A 19,263-nucleotide genomic window follows, 5' to 3' on the forward strand; every position below is an offset into this window, starting at 1 on the left:
CTCTTGTCTTTACCATCCAGCTTTATTTACACATGGTTGGTACTGGTTCAGAAAATACAATTCAGTAATCAATTTACAGTGAGTTTCTATTGTTAAATATATTACGTATACAACAAATTAAGTATTTTTTTTTTCTAAACAGGGTCCACCTGGCCCCCCTGGTCCAAGAGGTCCTCAAGGTCCTAATGGTGCAGATGTAAGTATATTGAGTATTGTATGTTTACAAATTCTATGTCCATTCTGTATCAGAAAATCATATTTTGATTCTTCTTGTAGGGTCCACAAGGTCCCCCCGGGTCAATTGGTTCTCTTGGAGCAGTTGGTGAGAAGGTAGGTAATGATCTGGGTACATTTTCCTATCCTGACACTTAAAACTCTCTGATTTGATTAGCAATTTGGTACCAAGGCAAATTAAGTTACATTTTGTTGGTTTTGTTTGACTTACTATTGGGTGGATATGATTTACAAGACTAAATAGAAAAACATATAAAACATACAGTATTTTCGCTTACCGGATACTGGTTATATTGCTATGTGGTAAAATTAGAATTGGTGAAACATTGTTTTTTTTGTTTGTTTTGTTTTTTTTAATAATTTTTATTCATAAAAATAAGAAAAAATACAGAGGCTCATGTAAAGGCACATTCAGTAATGAAAAGATAAAATATACAAATCCAGGTCAAACCCTGGGGCAGGGAGAAACCGTGAGACACAGAAACGTTCAAAAAACAGTAATACCATAGTAGCCTAGGGCAGTAGGGACAGAACTGGATGGATCGGGGACTGTTTTGAACCCTAATCAGAGCAGACGCTAAAACCGGCTCCCAAAGGATCAAGTGCCTGATTACAAACTTATAAATCAAGGTAATGAAGGAGGGAGGGGGGAGAAGGGGAGGAGGGGGGGTAGGGAAGGACAAGGGGAGGGTAAGAGAATGGGGGGGGAAGAGGGGGGAAGAGGAAGCAGATTAAAAACACAGAAACATTGTAAGGGGGGGTTCATAAGTAATGACCACATAGAAGAAACCTGGGGGGGAAGGGCTCCATGGCGATCTGGGCTATGTAGTAAGTCATAGAGTAGTATTAGAAGTGAAACGATTCGTTGTACGTAAAGGAAAGTTGATCCAATGCACGTTGATCAGGTAGTGACATGGTTGAGGTTATGAACAACCGCCACCTAGCGAGGAAGGCCGCTTTTTGGTTGACATGGGAGAAGTCAGTCATGAGCCTCTCTTTGTACAAGAGGGATAGAAGATCCTTGTGGAGTTGGGAGGCTGGAGGGCCAGGAGGCGATAGCCAATAACGGAGTATGAGGCGACGGGCCAGAACTAGACATAGTAGAATCCAGTCGACTGTAGCTCGCTGAGAGTGGGGCCCTAGAATGGGTCCAGCACCGGAAGAAGTAGACCATGGCAACAGCAAGGGGTCCCAATATCCGAATAAAACATTGTTTTTATTCAAGGACAGACTTCATACTGGAAATTTTAATGTATAAAATGCTATAGTCTACTACAGGGCCCTCTTTGAGGCAGGGCAAAAGGGGCAGATGCCTGGGCCCTGTCATTGTTGTGGGGCCCAAAGCAGCTGCCTCATACTTGCCAACTATCCCAGTTTAAATTCCCTGGTCCCTTGAAGTTTTTGTCCCGTGCTGTGTCCCGATATCTCAGTGTGAAGTACTGCCCAGCTCTGCCCTATTGTTGTGTACAGATGACTCATCTGCAGGCCCTATGTTTACATGTAAATAACCAACATTAATATGTAAATAGCGGCAGCATTACTAATAAATAGCTGCGGACGGGGGCATTGATATGTAAATAAAGGTGGCATTCATATGTGTATCATGCTCCCCTACAGTGAGGAGATGATGTACTGTAACCTATAGCAACCAATCAGTGAGCAGTATTACTATACAGTAATTTCTAGCAACCAATTAACAAGCAAAAATCATTTTCTGTAATCTCTAGCAACTAATCAGTGAGCCGCAATATGTGTTCTGTAACCTCTAGCAACCAGTCATTAAGCAGTAATGATATGCTGTAACCACTGGCAACCAATCACAATTGCTGCCTGATCTGATACAGTAAACTGATTTTAAGTCTAGCTGCTATTGTATGTCTCAGAGCAGGTAGAAATTGCATGGGGGGGCCCCAAGAAAATTTTTTCCCAGGGTCCAATCAATATTAAATTAATCATTTTGTTTCAAAGGTGTTTTAGTGACCTATAATACTCTCTTTTAGTCTACCAATTTGCTTTATTGTCTGCCAGTTGAATTTAGCAAATTAATTATTTGGAATTTAACTCTGTTTCCAATATCAGCAAAGTTAGAATGAGACTCAATAATAGATCTTCTTACTGAGTAAAGACTTCCATATACATGTATCATAGACAATTTAAGTGCCAGACAACATTTTAGGCATATCTATACTAAAAGTACAGTTACTGTATTCTTTAAGATTTATTGCCATGTCTGACCAAACATTGTCTGTGTACATCAGGACATTCCCCTTCTGCAAATGTGACAGTGCATGGGGCTACACAGATCAATGTAGCACCTCCCTTTCTCAACCTTTATCTTTTTTTTTTTTGGTGATGTAACTTCCCTCTGCTTTAAATTCCTCTGACAAGGAGGCAAAAGGGCTTAGGAGGATTAGGCCCATTGCTGGGCTACAGTTTAAAAATGCAAAATTGGGTAAACCACAAAGCAGATTTACTGCTACATGGCGGCACCTCTGCGCTGGATCAGCTACAGTATGGGGGTCTGCCTACATAAACAAGGCAGATTGCCATTCTGTCAGCATGGATCCATGCCTTCTCCTAGTTAAAGCACCTCCCACATAGAAAAAAAAACACTTACTAGGTACATGACAAAGTATATGTTGTAGCACTGATTACTGTAATAGTGTTGCTGGTCCCCAAAAATTGTCAAAAGTGTCAGTTAGTGTCTGAATGCCTGCTGCAATATCGCAGTCGCTCTATAATTAGCTGATCACCTCCATTACTAGTAAAATAAATAAGTAAATAAGTAAATAAAAATATCTCATAGTTTGTAGACAATATAACTTTTGGGCAAACCAATCAATATATATGCTAATTGGGACTTTTATTACCAAAAATATGTAGCAGAATACATATTGACCTACATTTATGAATACATTTGATTTTTTACTTTTTTTTATTAGGTTTTATAGAAAAAGTTAAAAATATATTTTTTTTTCAAAATTGTCAGTCTTTTTTTTGTTGCAAAAAATAAAAAGTGCAGAGGTGATCAATTACCACCAAAAGAAAGCTATATTTGTAGGAAAAAATACATACATTTTATTTGGGTACAGCGTCGCACGACTGCTCCATTGTCAATTAACGTAGTGCCGTATCGAACAAAAAATGGCCTGGTCATGAAAGGGGGTAAATCTTCCGGAGGTCAAGTGATTAAAGGTTGGGAAGTGGAACCAGCACTATCCATGATAGCATATGTACTGTTTACAACGTGATATAGTCCTGCTTTGTTATTTGACAGTACAAATTGAAGTATGCTCTGCCAAATTACCAGAATAAAGTCCAGTATAATTGGGCTAGTCTGTAGTTTTAGCTCCATTATCACTGCACAAATATAAGAAAACAAAACATTTTAGGCAGACATTAGGCGTATTATAGGTCTACATTAGAAGAGAAATATATTTTTTTCTGTGCATTCCTTATATTATGGGAACATTGTGTCTCTTGTGCCTTACTCATCTCTCTCGAGTTCCCATACATTCAAAGGTTTCTGCCTGCAGTGTTTGCATACAGACTTATTGTACAATAATAGCTGTCATCTTAAATCAGACAAATGCAGTCTGGTATTCCTAGGGAGACGCACAGTCCTATCACACAGATGCTCTACAGGTTTATCATCTCTAAGTGGAGATATTTGTATGGATTGTTTTTGTGCTGGCTAAAATCGAAACTTGTGATGAAATCTTTATTTTTACATTTTCTATGCTGATTTCCTAATCTCAGCAGCATTACAATACTTGTTCACGTCAGCTATTGAGCAGCAAATCAAGGATATTGAGAAATTAAGACAGTGGTGAAGAGTTATGTTACCGGAATGAATGATGAGAAGTATTTTGCATTTCAAAAACATACTGTTATATTGCTTTACAATATTTTTACATAAATTCAGTTTTAACCCTTTACTAAGCAGTTATTGGCCATCATTTTGTTGTCAGTGAAGTGACTGCTAACATCAAAATTATTGAACAAAACTGTTATCAGGTTTCAAATTTAGAATTTGCTAAATAAACACCAAAGTAGTATTATCTTTTGGTTTACTGTAAGTAGGGACGACCCTGATTATTGCAAACATGCAAATAAATTAACCCATACAAATAATACAATTGGATATTGAAGTGAAAGATGACATGAGGAAGTCATTAGAAAAGATTTTTTTAAAACATTGGTCCCTGAGTACAGTAAAAAATAACTAGTATTTAATGACAATCTATACAAAATCATGAAAATAACCAGTCCTAAAGGAAATTGGGTTAAGCATAAAAGTAATGTTTTTATATGGTCTACTACATGCAAACTGTTAGATTAGCCCACAAAATACATATAACTTTTATACTTCCCCACAGTTCAATACAATTCATTGGTCATTTTTAAGCAAAGGTTTTTTTTTTAAGTGGTAACAAAGTGTGAATAATAAAAAAAAAAACTTTCCCCCTGCAAAGCGTGTCAAAATGTGCTAGTGTGCAGCGCAAACTAGCACATTATGAGATCCAAACAAGAAGACTCCTTGCTCCAGGTAAGGTTTTGAAAGCCTGATGATCTGGACAGGTGCCCGCCTCGACTCGCCTCCGCATATAATCAAAAGAAGAAATGGCTGCACTCTGTACTTGAGGTAACCAGGTAATGATTAAGCACAATTGGAGTGCGTGAAATGCATATACTAGCTTTCTGTCAACATTTTAGGATGTTCTGAATAAAATAATTTTGATCGAGTACAGAGTGCGGCTATTTCTTCTTTAGCACATTATGAGACCTACCTGTGAAATGAATCCCTCCAGAGGTGCATTGCCACCCAGTCTTCCTTCCAGGTTCAAGGGCTACAGGCGTATGAATGGCCGAGCTGCGATTATGTCACTCCTGTGCATATGCTGGTGATGTTGTTCCCGGGTGCTATACAAGTAAGTATCTCCTAAATGGTGTACATTTAGGAGATATTCACAGTACCTACAGGTAAGCCTTATTATAGGCTTACCTGTGGGTAAAACATAAACAAAGACGTTTACTAACACTTTAACCACTTAAAGTGGTTGTAAACCCTTACAACACACTTTGACCTACAGGAAAGCCTAGATTAAGGCTTACCTGTAGGTCCAAGAAATATCTCCTAAACCTACACGGTTTAGGAGATATTTACCGAAAGACAGGCACCGCTGCGGCGAGCAGGCGCACTGAGCGTGGCAACGTCAACGGTGAATATGCCGCGCGTGGCGGCTCCCGTGCGCATGCGCGGGAGTGACGTAATCATGTGCCGGAATACAGGGGACAGCGGTGACTTCGCTGGCTCCTGTGTCAGGTAAGTGACACATAATGGACTACTATGTGATGCATAGTAGTCCATTATGCTTTACCGGGAATGAAAGAGGAAGTAAACCCATCAGGATTTACTTCCTCTTTAAGGCCCGGACCATTTTGGTGGCCAAAGACCAGAGCACTTTTTGCTATTCGGCACTGCAAAGCTCTAACTGACAATTGCGTGGTCATAAGACATGGCTCCCAACCAAAATTGGCGTCCTTTTTTTTTCCACAAATAGAGCTTTCTTTTGGTGGTATTTGATCACCTCTGCGGTTTTTATTTTTTGCGCTATAAACAAAAAAAGAGCGACAATTTTGAAAAAAAAACATTCTTTTTTTACATTTTGCTATAATAAATATCCCCCAAAATATATATAAAAAACTTTTTTTTTTCTTCAGTTTACACCGATACATATTCTTCTATATATTTTTGGTTAAAAAAATCGCAATAAGCCTTTATTGATTAGTTTGCGCAAAAGTTATAGCGTTTACAATATAAGGGATAGTTTTATGCCATTTTTATTAATTTTTTTTTTTACTAGTAATGGTGGCGATCAACGATTTTTATTGTGACTGCGACATTATGGCGGACACATCGGACATTTTTGACACATTTTTGGGACCATTGTCATTTATACAGCAATCAGTGCTATACAAATGCAATGATTCCTGTGTATGGCTTAAGTATGTCCTGGGGAGTGATTCTAACTGTGGGGGGCGTGGCTATGTGTGACACATCAATGATCTCTGCTCCTGATCTCAGGGAGCAGAGATCAGTGACACTGTCACTAGGTAGAACGGGGAGATGCTTGTTTACATTAGCATCTCCCTGTTCTTCTTCTCTGCGAGACGATCGTGGGTATCCCCATGGACATCGAGTCCGCAGGACCCGAGACCCAACTCACGGAGCTTGCCGCAGGTGCATGCACACCCGCAGGCCACCTCTTAAAGGGCAACGTACAGGTACATTCGTTTGCCTGTACAAGCCCTTCTGCCGACGTATATCGGCGTGAATCGGTCGGCAGGCAGTTAATAAGTCCAGAACTTTTGGGATCTCCTTTAGGTTGCAGCCCTACAATGATGGTCAACTCACTTAATATAAAGGTCCTCATGTACCATCCCTGACATCACCAAAGGGCCGCACATAATAGTCAGTGCATTTAATGCTACAGATAGCTGTCAAACACTCCAGACATGCAACAGGAGATATTGAGAAACTGGGGACATATTATAAATGCTGTTGTTGACTGGGCACATGTCTCAGGGGACAATCATGGACTTGAGACATGTCATATGAGACTGCTACAAGTGAATGCTTTCATATTAGTGCTCGTTATAGCATTATAGCACCCTTAAAATTACTTTTGCCACATTTGATACATCTATTTTTAGCAAGTTCTATTTTACAAGAGAAAAAAAAAATGGCCCAAGTAAGCACTTTGGTAAGGAAAACATAAACTACTGTTTTCAGGATCCCTAAGGGTTGCACAGTAAGTGCCAAAGTGCCACATGCAGCCCTCTGAGCTGCAAGTTAGGCCTCAGGGGTTACAGCCATTTGCTACAGTTAGAAAACCAAACATGTTGTAGACAAACTGCTGCTATCACTAATGATAGAATTGACATCACTGTATGTAAGTGAACACACAACTGAATGAAGATATAAAGATTGATTCAAAATCAAATTCACTACATAATTGAGTTATTTCAAAAGTGTTTGTCAATGCTTTTTGTGAATTCATAGGATGTGTAGATCGATGTCAGAGGTTATATAGGTCACATGTTTTCCCAAAATCTCACTGCGGGTGAAAAATATAGCTTCCTTATGGCTTCTTTTATTGTTTCAGGGAAAAAGAAGAATTATTTAACTAGTGAAAGGGTCAAGCACATTTTCTGATAACAGCTATAATTTTTTTTTTGCCTTCATTGTTTCAACTTGCAGAAAAGTAGCTACTGATGTTATGCTATTATCTGCAAGAGCAGAGACTGGCGGCTTTTAGTTCTTTAGCTGTTGTAAGGTTATAAGTGTAAATACATGTGAAGCAGCACTCATTAAATAGGATCCAATGCTTGGCTGCATTCCGATGTTCTCTTAGATAATTGAAGGTTGCAGTGTCAATGTGGACAATGACAATGACACTGACAATGAAGTTCTCATACAAGTCCTTAGTCTCAAAACCCCAATTGGCAAAACTGTACAGGTCTTGAAAAGCAACAGGGGACCCCTGTGCACAAGCCCCTAAGGCTTAGAGGGCCTTAGGAGAACAGATGAACCCTACAGCTTTAATCCACATCAAATGCTGTTGGGACTGGCTTTCTGTTGACTCTTAGTACCAGCATGATTTATTTTAACAATAATTTATCTTAAGAATTTTACTAATAAAAGTATGCATCTGCATTGAACATGATAATGTCAATAGGTCAAACACTTGTTACATGAGCACAGCATGGGAGCATTCCTGTACCAGTTTGGGAAGGAGGTACAACAATAAGCATTCTCCAATGTGTACTAAAATGTAGTTTGACAAAATCTGACTTCAACCTGTAAGTTTTATAGGGATTCCCCTGTATTCAATGGGGCAGTGCATAATTTTCACAACTAAAATCAGCAAGGGGATAGTTGTAACAAATCTGGATGTTAAAATATGACCCATACAGGTAACTATACCCCGCTATTCTCTCTAGAAACTCAATTATGATTTCACTTTGGCAAAATGTTAGGCCTGTTATTCAGATTACACATCTGATACTAGATAAGCATAAGAACAAGAACAAAATCATTCATTTTAGGTAAACGTATTTTTTAAATGGACATGTTTACAAAAGTTGAAAACTTAGCTTTACAATTGTGTTAAATGCATTTAGAGAAGTTACTGCATCTATAAATTGTGTTAAGGCATTTAGAGTAGTTATAACATTACATCAGGAATCTAAGTATTGGTTCTTTGTGTTGGAGCAATAAAACTGTTTTGCCTAATTTGAGTAATACTATCTTCTGGTGTTGGTACTTATCTTGATTAACCCTGCATTCTGAAAATCTAGTGTTATATTTTCCAGTATTAATTATCACCAGAAAATGTTTCACGTGAATAGGAAAGTTCTTAGAAGGCTTGCAGAGGTTCCAAAAAATGCTTGACTTTATTCATTTTCTGTACACTTGGCTGATATATTCAAGGTCTTTTTGGCACCTGTGAAGAAATTGTATTATTTCCATATTTATATAGACTATACATCACTGTTTCCATTCCAATGAATACTGCATGTTTAAGATGTTTCAGTTCTATACACTGGGCTGTGAAAAACTTGCATCACTTATAAGAAATATTTTGTTGTTTACGTAAAGTGAAACTCTAATTTTTTTTCTACCAGTCCGGTTTTATCATACAGCTATAGATAATATTCGTCAAATAAGAATTTGGCTATTCACAAAGCACTAACAAACAGCAAATTGATCCCCATTCATTCAACCTTCACTGCAGCAATAATTCATCTTTCCACTCGCTCGGCAGAAAATAATAGTTCTTCTCTGAATTTAAATAGAGATTTTAGTCATATAACACTGACTGTGTCCAGGGTGATGTACTTGTCTGCATTGCTTCACACTTTATGGCAATTTTTATTTGCGCTCCTTACTTACAAAAATGCATGAGGTCAAAAGTTACTCTTTCAAAGTAGAACCCTTGTCAGCAGTCAAAGATCTTAGTGCACAGAAAAGTCTTGCCCTTGGAAACTTACGGTGCAGAAAATTGTATATTTTTATTAAAAAATTAGAACAGGGATGGAGCCTACATTTAATGAGACATGTTCCTTGTGCTGGTGTCAGCTGTCCTAGTCAAAATCTGAAGTGCTCTTTGCCTCACCCCACCACCGCATACCATTGTAGCTCTAACCTCCAGCGCTTTGAGGTTACTATGAACACTGGACCTGTCACAGGCATTTGTTAAGCGGGCCGACTATACCCACCCCTTCTGCCCACCTTCATTCATAGAAGCTATACTATAGCCTCCATGAATAAAATGGGCTTTATGAATGGAGTATGTGCAGAAGAATAAAAGGTCTGGGGGGCGGGGGTAAGGGAGGACACAGAGGACTTTGGATTTCAACTTGGACAGCCGGCAACAGCACAAGGGAACATTTCTTATTAAATGTAAGTACTGTCCCTTGTGCTGATTAAAACAAAAACTGTTTCTCAAGCACAAACTCTGATTACTGAAAACCATTAATAAGTAGTACAACAAAAACATGAAGGGTAGTATTTGGAGCCTTAGCCGTAAAGCAGAACTCTGGGTAGAGTGATTTTAAACATATCTGCTGTGTAAAAAGACTTACCACTATTAATATTTAGCCCAGGTCTGGATCGCTGCTCTAAAGAGTAAAATGTATACTTTCAATCAGACCAGATAGCACAAGTGTTTCTGTTCTTCTAGCCTGCTTCTGCTGTTAGAGCTGCAGCTTTCTCTGGTGTCATTTATCCACCCAGAGTGCTGATGGTTTTAAATGTTCTGTGATAGGACAATAGAGTGAGCTGCAGCTTTCACAGCAGCAGTGGGCTAACAGTACAGCCATGTGTGTACTATCTGTCCTGTGTGAAAGTATGCATTGTACTCTTTAGAGCAGCAGTCCAGACAGTGGTAACTATGTTTTACCCAATGGATAAGTTAAAAAGTGTTCTGTCTGGAGTTCTGCTTTAATTTTTATCTATAATTGTACTGATCTGCACACTAAAAGTGACAGATATACATTGATTTCGATTTCATTTTATATACCAATGGCTGATGTGATTCATCATTTAGATGTCTGCGATAGATCTCTTCTGTTACCAATAAGGCTCTCTATTGCTCCATGCTATGTCCAATAATTGTCAAATCAAGCAGAATTATGCACAAATCTTGAATTAAGAAGACGCAGAGAAATACATCTAGGTGTTCCCATAATGTTAGCAAATCTAAGATATATGTGTTTTTATATATTTATTACTACATATTATGTATTTGCATTTTTATGTTTGTGTTGTCTGTTTATTAAACAATTCTATAGATAGGCCACAGGGTTATCTCTAAATTCTTAGCCTGGACTGTACAAAATGAGAAGCATTTCAATGCTAGGTTGTTGTCTTTGGTTATATTTATCAGTCCAGTGATCTGGAAAAATAAGGGCAAGAGGCTTTTTGTGTGCTTCCGCTTTCAAATCTAAATCTCCTCACAGAGTAGTATCTTAATGTTTGCTCCTAAAAAGCATATTTTCTCATTTTACATATATTTAAATAAAGCTATGTTTTCTAAATCTTAAAAAGATTAATGTATACCATAATGACCACAAAGCCAGGGCAATTTGGAAGAGTGTTGAAACACTGTTTGCTTAATAAACTCTGAAAAAGTAATGGGAAGAATATATTTATTGTTGAATGGGCATTATTAGCATATTGTTTAAAATATAAAACTAAGCACTATGAATGGGATTTATGTTGCATATTGTGTTTATGATTATTTTTTTCCTTTTTTTATAAATTTTTGAACATTGAAACAAAGTGAATCATAAATTCTGGCAATATTTTTAGTGTATGTGTTATAGTGCAACATAATAATTTATTTCATTTTGCTGTTATTTTAGGGTGAACCAGGAGAAGCTGGAAACCCAGGACCCCCTGGAGAAGCCGGTGTTTCAGTAAGTCCTAAAGAATACTCACTTCTCTGTATTTACATTTATTTTAACTTAATATTATAGTACTGTGTAGTACTCTTTTGTTGCTGTCCAAATATGTATTTGATTGGAAAAGTCAGTTTATTTTTCACAGCTAGAAACAATATAATTCTCTGACTTTTTTTTAAAAACAGAAGTAATTGTATAAATGGATTTTCACATCCAAGATTCCTACAATTTAAAGAGCAACTCCACTTTTCAGCAGAACTATCTGTGCAAAGATGACCTTACGCATGCATGCGTAAACAGTACTATGACAATCTGAAGGCAAAGTTTTAACTACTGAATACTTAGTGGAGTGACATAGAACATGTAGCAGTTTTGTTACCACTAAACTAAATAAATTAAATTAAACAGTGGGCGAATTGAGTGAATTAAGTGCAATAACTCCTAAAGGGCCTTGCTATGTCTACAAAGGGATACACTTACTTAACTCTATAAACCACTTTAATAAATATATTATTTGCAATATTTGCAACATGCAACATATTTTTTTAAGGGACAAAATAAATTTCCTGAAGTATTCAGATGCAATGTGAGGAAGAACATGTGGGACCTCAAATTCGTAAACCATCGGAGGACATTATTAAAGTTGTCTCAGTTTGACTGAATAACTTATAATTATTATTAAAGAAGTTACAAGTATAACATATGGGATAGGTGTGTAGAACAGGGAGATATAATGTGCTTCCTCAGATTTGTGTATATGTTTGTATACACCTGGTATTTTTACCAGAACTGTAGTTATTTAATTAGTTTATGGTGGTGTTACGTGTATATTTGAAGGGGCACATATCTATGCAGCAGACATTGGTTTTGTCATTTGTGATAATTAACAGGACTAAAAAATTTGCTATAAAGCCCAATTATTTTTACCTCCTGCTCTACCACTGAAGAATTCATTTTAGTGTTGGAATCATATCAGTAATTAAAAACCTCACCTTGTTATAACACCAGAAGTAAAATTCATTCTTCTTAATGTAACTAGCTAATTTACTGATATTGTGTGATCTTGTCTGCCTTTACTTAAGCATATTGGCTATTTAACTTCTCTGCCTGACATCTTAAGAACTGCTTTGCAAGCAGGAGAGCAGAGTGAAAGAGAAATTTGCCTGGGGATTTGAGGGATGACATAGATTTGTTAAATAAAACTGTACAAGTCTTTTAAAGCTTTAGATTTTTCATAATAATAACAATAGAGGTAATGATGTTTTAGTTCCTTTATGATAATTGTTAAAATACGGAATCTTCTTTTGGCTTCAGAGGGCTTATTCTAACACCATATCATCTATAACCTGTATATGTAAATCTTTTGTAGGGACCTAAAGGTGAAAGAGGAGAGAAAGGAGAAGCTGGACCACCCGGATCAGCTGGACCAGCTGGTCCTAAAGGCCCACCAGGAGATGATGGTCCTAAAGGAAATCCTGTAAGAAAAGCATTTGAAGGATTTTTTAAAGAAATAACATTTTAAGCAGGACTTGTCTCAATGACACCTCTGATTAGGACATGTGTGAAGGGATAAGTAGTCATTACTGTATGTGTATTGAGCTTAAGTTGTTGAGTTCAGTAAACAACATGTTTAGTTTAGCAAATCTGAAAACTGAAATAGCTATCTGTCTAAAAAGAGGACTAGAGCTCTGGCTGGATAGTTAAATGTAAGCCATTTATATGCAATAGTTATTTTAACTTAAGAAAACATATTAGAAAAAAAGTATTTCCTAGTTTTAACCATAATAAATAATGACAAATATGTATACAAGCAATATATATTCTTTTTAACTTTTTTGTTTTCTCTTATTAGATATAATATTAGATGTAACATGCCTAATGTCTTCTTTTTATTCCACATAAAAGGGTCCTGTTGGATTCCCTGGAGATCCTGGTCCTCCTGGAGAGCCTGGCCCAAGTGTAAGTAATTTGATTGTGTACCAAAAATGTATTTTAGACATTTTTAATTACTTAGATTCTAAACATATTTTATAACTGATGTGAAATCATGCCAAATATTTCACTAAACAGTTTATAACTGACATATAATTATATTAGTACAAGCCTAGTGCTTTGGTGCATATTTATAGCTTTGACTCACATTAGAACGCCTGTATATCACACATATACACATAAATGAATAATGAGCATGCACAAGAGACCTATAGTTCAAGAACACTAGCTGTCTTTTATTGACAATATGCTACCTTTTAGTGTACTTTTGAATGTATCTCTATGCTGGTTATTGTGTATTACTAAAATGGAGATTCTGCTCATTTCATTTCCACTGTAATGGAGAAAGGAAGTGAGTTGAAATTTCTCCAACAGAGTCATGGATAGCAATAAAAATTTGACTTTTGTTTGGAGGTGGGAGGGAGGATTTTCTCTTTCCAAGTCCATCCAAGCCTATCCAAACAAAGCGAGGCTTAATCTTAGCATAAGAGCCATAAAAAAAAATCCCTCACATAGTGTCACCTGTTGGTTAGTAATTAGTGAAAACTTAAATGTATCATTGTACATTTACTTGATTAAATTAACTTTAAAAATATCTTGGACATGGATTGCAAAATGGATCATATGGCCAGACTCAGCATACTGTTGGCATAACAAATTTTTACAAATTCAGTCATCTCTTAATATAAAGTGTAATACATATAATTTCACTACACTATGTAAAAAAAATGTATTTACCGCAAGCTAATTTATAAAGGTGTAAGTTACACATACACAATGGACCTTATTTGATAAGGCAAAAAGCAATGTGCCAAGTAGACTAACCCATAGCAGCCAATTAATCACAGTCCTACATTATTCTTACATCACTAAACTGAAGAAAACATCTTTCCAAATTCCACTGGTTACTGTCCATCATTTCACAAAAAAAAAAAATACATTTTTGAACGTGTTTGTTCCTTTTTTTTGCAGACTTGGTAACAAAAAGTAGACAAATACAGGCTCTCCTCACTTAATGACCAGGTTCCGTTCCACTGACTGGGTTGTTAAATGAGGAGCCACAAACAATCAATATTTTAAGCATTCTTAACTACTGTACTGTACTGTATTCTGAAAAAAAGGTCTAAACACAAAACTCCAACTCCAATTACGTTGTTTTAATTGGCATAAGTACAGAACACAAAAATATAAACAACAAAAATCCTGTACTGTACAATACAATGATGTACAGTGCTCAAAAAAGCTGGTCGTAAGTCAGAGTGGTCATAAAACGAGTAAATCGTTAAATGAGGAGAGTCTGTAAATCAAAATTCTGTCCATTTACCATTATGCCCATATATGCTTCTTTAACATGTTTCATTTATTATCTAAAGGGTGCAGATGGTCTTTCTGGTGACAAGGGTGAAGATGGTGAACCAGGTCAACATGTAAGTTTTGTTCTTGTTAACTGTTCCTGTTTCCAAGCCTTACCTTTATTTTGTGAAGTGCTATATCTTTCTTCTCAGAAAAATGTTTTTTCTTTGGGCTCTTGAGTGTAAGATTGTAAATTATTTTATGTTTTGCACTACAAAGTTTTTCCCTTCAAATATATATCTACATGTTAACTGCTTGCCGACCATCTCACGATGATATATGACAGCAGAAGGGCTCATACAGGCAGAATAATGCACCTGTATGTTGCCCTTTAAAAGGTGGGCAGCGGGCGCACACCCGCCGGCAGCGAGCACCCATGGCAAACTCCAGGAGTCAGGTCGTGGGTCCAGCGGACTCAATCGCCGCAGGGATACCTGCGAGCGCCTCACAGGGAGGAAGAACGGGAAGATGCTAATGTAAACAAGCATCTTCCGGTTCTGCCTAGTGACAGTGTCACTGATCTCTGCTCCCTGTGATTGGAGCAGAAATATTAACAAAAATGCCATAAAACTATCCCCTATTTTGTAAACGCTATAACTTTTGGGCAAATCGCTAATTGCAATTTTTTTAAAGCAAAAATATGTAGAAGAATACGTATCAGCCTAAACTGAGGAAAAAAATAATTTTTTTATATATTTTTGGGGGATATTTATTATAGAAAAATTATGCATTTTTTTCAAATTTGCCGCTCTTTTTTTGTTTATAGAGCAAAAAATAAAAACCACAGGAGTGATCAAATACCACCAAAAGAAAGCTATATTTGTGGGAAAAAAGGAGTCATTGGTATAATAATTACATGGTCTTTTTTCTCAATAGTTCAGAAACCAATGGCATAATATAATTACACTAAGGCTGTTTTCACACTGAGGCCCTTTACAGACGCTATATCGTTAAAAATAGTGCCTGCAAAGTGCCTGCAAAGCGCCTCTCCTCTCACTCTAGTGTGAAAGCCCGAGGGCTTTCACACTGGAGTGGTGCGCTGGCTGGATGCTAAAAAAAAGTCCTGCAAGCAGCATCTTTGAGACGCTGTAGGATTGGTGTATACATCGCTCCTAACGCGCCCCTGCTCATTGAAATCAATGGGCAGCATAGCTGCAGCGGCACTTTTAACCCTTTTTTGGCTGTTAGCGGGGTTTAAAAGTGCCCCACTATCAGCCAAAAAGCGCCGCAAAAACGACAGTGTGAAAATGCCCTTAATAATGTGACCACATATACAGATAATCCTCGCTTTATAGCATTTAAATAATGCAAGAAAGACAGTTCTATGTAGGGATGGGCGAACAGTTAGGCCTGATCATAACTTTTGTTGTTCAGTCATTCGGTGAGCATCCAAACAAATGGGTCAGTCGAACCATTTGTTCGCCCCCGAACCCACCACAATGCATTGCGACGCTGCGCAGTGCATTGCAAGCCCTGATTGGCTGAAGCAGTGAAAGCTTCAGGCAATCAGGGCACAGAGCACTGTCAGAGACATGATTGGACACTGTCATCATGACTTTATCCAATCATGGCTCATTCCCGCCCCACAGTATAAAAGTTTTCTTTCAATGGCAGCCATTTTCAGTGTGATTTTGGCATGGAGAGACATAGAACAGAGCTCTGTTAAAGAGGAAGTAAACTCAGAAGAAATATTCCCAGTAATCATATGGCCACTATGTATAGCATTTATAAACGCACCAGGATAATAATTAGCGTTCTAGGATATTTCTTACTGTTTCTGCTCTTGGTTTCTATTTTATCTGTTCCTGCCTAAGCCAGCGACATGTCCGATTCCAGCCTCATCTGTACTTCCACCCTTTTCTCTCTGAACAAGACAGAATCTGGGGCATGCTCAGTAAAGATTAACCCAGCCTCGTTTTAGTATACCGTTACCATGGAAACGGCCCGGCAAACCAATAAGAGCACACATGCAAATTTCCTCCAAGTGTTAAACTTGAATATCCTTATTCACACCCCCTTTGATGTAGCTGGTACATGGAGTGTTTCAAGAACACCAGAATCTCATGGGATTCTGATGCCGTGGAGCTCTGCTCTCAGAGGCACGGCACATAGATGCATAGACATGTCTTGCTGAGTGTGGCGTAAACCAGGGACAAAATGAGTGTGCACGAGTGACGTCACTGAAACCGATATCGGCAATATCTCCTAAACAGCACGGTTTGTGACATTTTTAAAGCCACCTACAAGTAAGTGATTGCAAATTGCTTTACATGTGGTAAAGTTGGGCAGGGGAGTTTAAACCATTTTCAGTGCTATTAGTCTGCTATACTGTGCTATTTTGCTGCAATTGTCAGTGCAGAATATTAGTTTAGTGTCAGTCTAGCAATAGAGTGAGTGTAGCGAGGAGGACCATCATCCAGTTTTGCATAGTGTGCATCTAGAGTAGGGACATTTCCGATAGCGCCAGTTAATCGCCATTTACTTCTGTGTGCGTTACTGCCAGTTTAACGCCATAAAGTTTTGTGTGCATTACTGCCAATTTAATGCCATATAGTTATGTGTGTTACTGTACGTTTGGCGCATGATATTGCAATATATTATAGTGCATCTGTGGAGTGTGTCTGTGTGGTGTGAGTACTCAAATTGAAGTGCACCAAACACCTCTTTACATTGATTAAAGTGCATCTACATACAGATTTCAACTTCTTCTTTACATTTGCTTTTAAACACTGCCCCCTCCCTCCCAATAATATCTGCGAGGACAACAAGGAAAGGCAAACATTCCCTTGGCACTGTAAGGGGGCCAGCAACAAATATGTCCACAGGCAAAGGTAGACAAGGTAGTCAGTCCTCAGACAATTTCCTCTGTTTAGTGAGTTTGCCTGTGCTATCCAGCCACAGCATGCAGAGGAGGTAGTGGGACTGGCTTACTAAACCTTCCTCATCCTCCTCATCCTCTGTCATGCAAGCAGATACAAGTGTGCAGTCTCCTGCAGTTGCCAGAGTGGATAAACCTGCCTCCTTGTCCACATCTATTCCTGCCATAGCCCCAACATCAGCCATTGAGAAATCCGTGTTATTTGAACACAGCGTCAGCCACTTGCTCCTTAGGGATGCCCAGCCAACTGAATTAAAATGTTGGTTCTGAGGTTGAAGATGACAGGAACATGAGCCTAGAGAGAGAGAGAGGAACACTGGTAGACAAATTGGCATTCATGTTCCCCAAGCCGCAGCGTATTGCCAGGTTGTCTCCAGTGGTAATCACCTCCACTGACAGGGATGATGGTATAGCACAGGGTGTCCCAGGTCCAAGCAGCACATCTGCCAGCAGCACACCACCAGCTCTAGACTATAGCTGGTAAATGTCTCTACCCTATCTGCTGCAGCAGAAAAAAAATACAGTCCCTGCCACCCATGTGCCCAGCTTCTGCCTCTTAGCCTGGTGGATTCTGCCCCCTTCTGTGAATTTGCACAAATGTGCTGTACTACAATAGCAGGTTCCCAGTCGCTACTACTTTTCAAGTAAGGACATTCCATCTCTCTACCATCACATGGAAGGGAATGTTCTGGCATCATTGGGCAAGGCACTCAGCCATAAAATTCACCTTGCTGCTGACACATGGTCCAGCAAGCATGGGCAGGGACAATATATTTTGTTCACAGCACACTGGGTAACACTGCTTGCAACTCGAAAGGATGCAGGACAAGGCTAGTTGCTGCAGCTTGTTGTGCCCCCACGTCTCCATACAGCTGGTGGTAATGCCAGACCTGCGAGCTCTACCCCTCCTTCTCCTCCTCCTCCGCCACATCCATCCCCTCCTCTGCAGAATTTACTTTTAAACATCAGGTACACCCTAAGCATTCAAAAGGCTATTCCCAGAGTCAGGCTAAAAGGTGCCATGCAGTGCTTCAGCTGGTGTGTTTAGGGGACAGGAACCACACCGGAGCATTCTTGCAGCTCTGCAGGGACAGGCCTAGAGGTGGTTCACCCCACGCCAGCTGGAGCAAGGAATGGTGGTGTCCGATGATGGCTCGAACCTCCTTGTAGTGATATTACCCACCCTTAGACAGGGAAAGTTGACACATGTGCCATGGCTTTACTTCCTCTTTAAGGGACTGTTATACTGTATATTAGGATGGGCTAAAATACTCCACTAATTGTTGTTTTTGTGAGGCTATAAACCTGTGTTTGCTTAACGAGATATTGTTAAGTTATTTTAAACTCCAAAAAACATAAACTCCTTTCTAGCTGTAGGGCTTTTGGTTAAAGAGGTTGTAAACCTCCAAAAAAAAATCCAAAAAATAAAAATACCTGCAAGACAAAGGCATAATGAGCTAGTATGCATCATGAAATACTTACCTTAGAATAATGCCCTGAATTGGCGCGGGAACACTGCTGACAGGGTCGACATCTTTCCCGGAGTTACTTCCTGGTTTATGGGCTCCGGCGCTGTCATTGGCCAGAGCCGCAATGACCTCACTCCCGCGCATGTATGTGGTAGCCGCCGGTCATGGCGCAGGCCCTGACAAAAAGTCACGAAGGGCTGTTCCTTTAGTGTGCATGTGCCAATGATGTCGACAGTAATAGTAAATATCTCCTAAACGGTGCATGTTTAGGAGATATTTACAGTACCTACAGGTAAGCCTTATTATAGGCTTACCTGTAGGTAAAATTAAGGAGGAAGACTTTACTTCCTCTTCAACTGCTTATTT

The 19,263-nt window shown here is 38.6% G+C and overlaps 1 protein-coding gene across 7 annotated transcripts in view; it reads left to right on the plus strand.

The window, feature by feature from the left end:
• COL11A1 (collagen type XI alpha 1 chain) overlaps positions 1-19,263 on the plus strand; it is a 260,086-nt gene that overhangs the window by 221,002 nt on the left and 19,821 nt on the right. For all 7 annotated transcript variants that reach the window (XM_077452794.1, XM_077452798.1, XM_077452796.1 and 4 more), the window contains 6 exons: positions 143-196; positions 277-330; positions 11,167-11,220; positions 12,575-12,682; positions 13,111-13,164; positions 14,571-14,624. In XM_077452794.1, coding sequence (XP_077308920.1) covers positions 143-196; positions 277-330; positions 11,167-11,220; positions 12,575-12,682; positions 13,111-13,164; positions 14,571-14,624 — 378 coding nt within the window. The remainder of the gene's footprint in view (positions 1-142; positions 197-276; positions 331-11,166; positions 11,221-12,574; positions 12,683-13,110; positions 13,165-14,570; positions 14,625-19,263) is intronic.

The sequence above is a fragment of the Lithobates pipiens genome, unplaced genomic scaffold, assembly GCF_037356315.1.
Source record: "Lithobates pipiens isolate NorthernLeopardFrog02 unplaced genomic scaffold, aLitPip1_a1.2 Scaffold_23, whole genome shotgun sequence".
Classification (NCBI taxonomy): domain Eukaryota; kingdom Metazoa; phylum Chordata; class Amphibia; order Anura; family Ranidae; genus Lithobates; species Lithobates pipiens.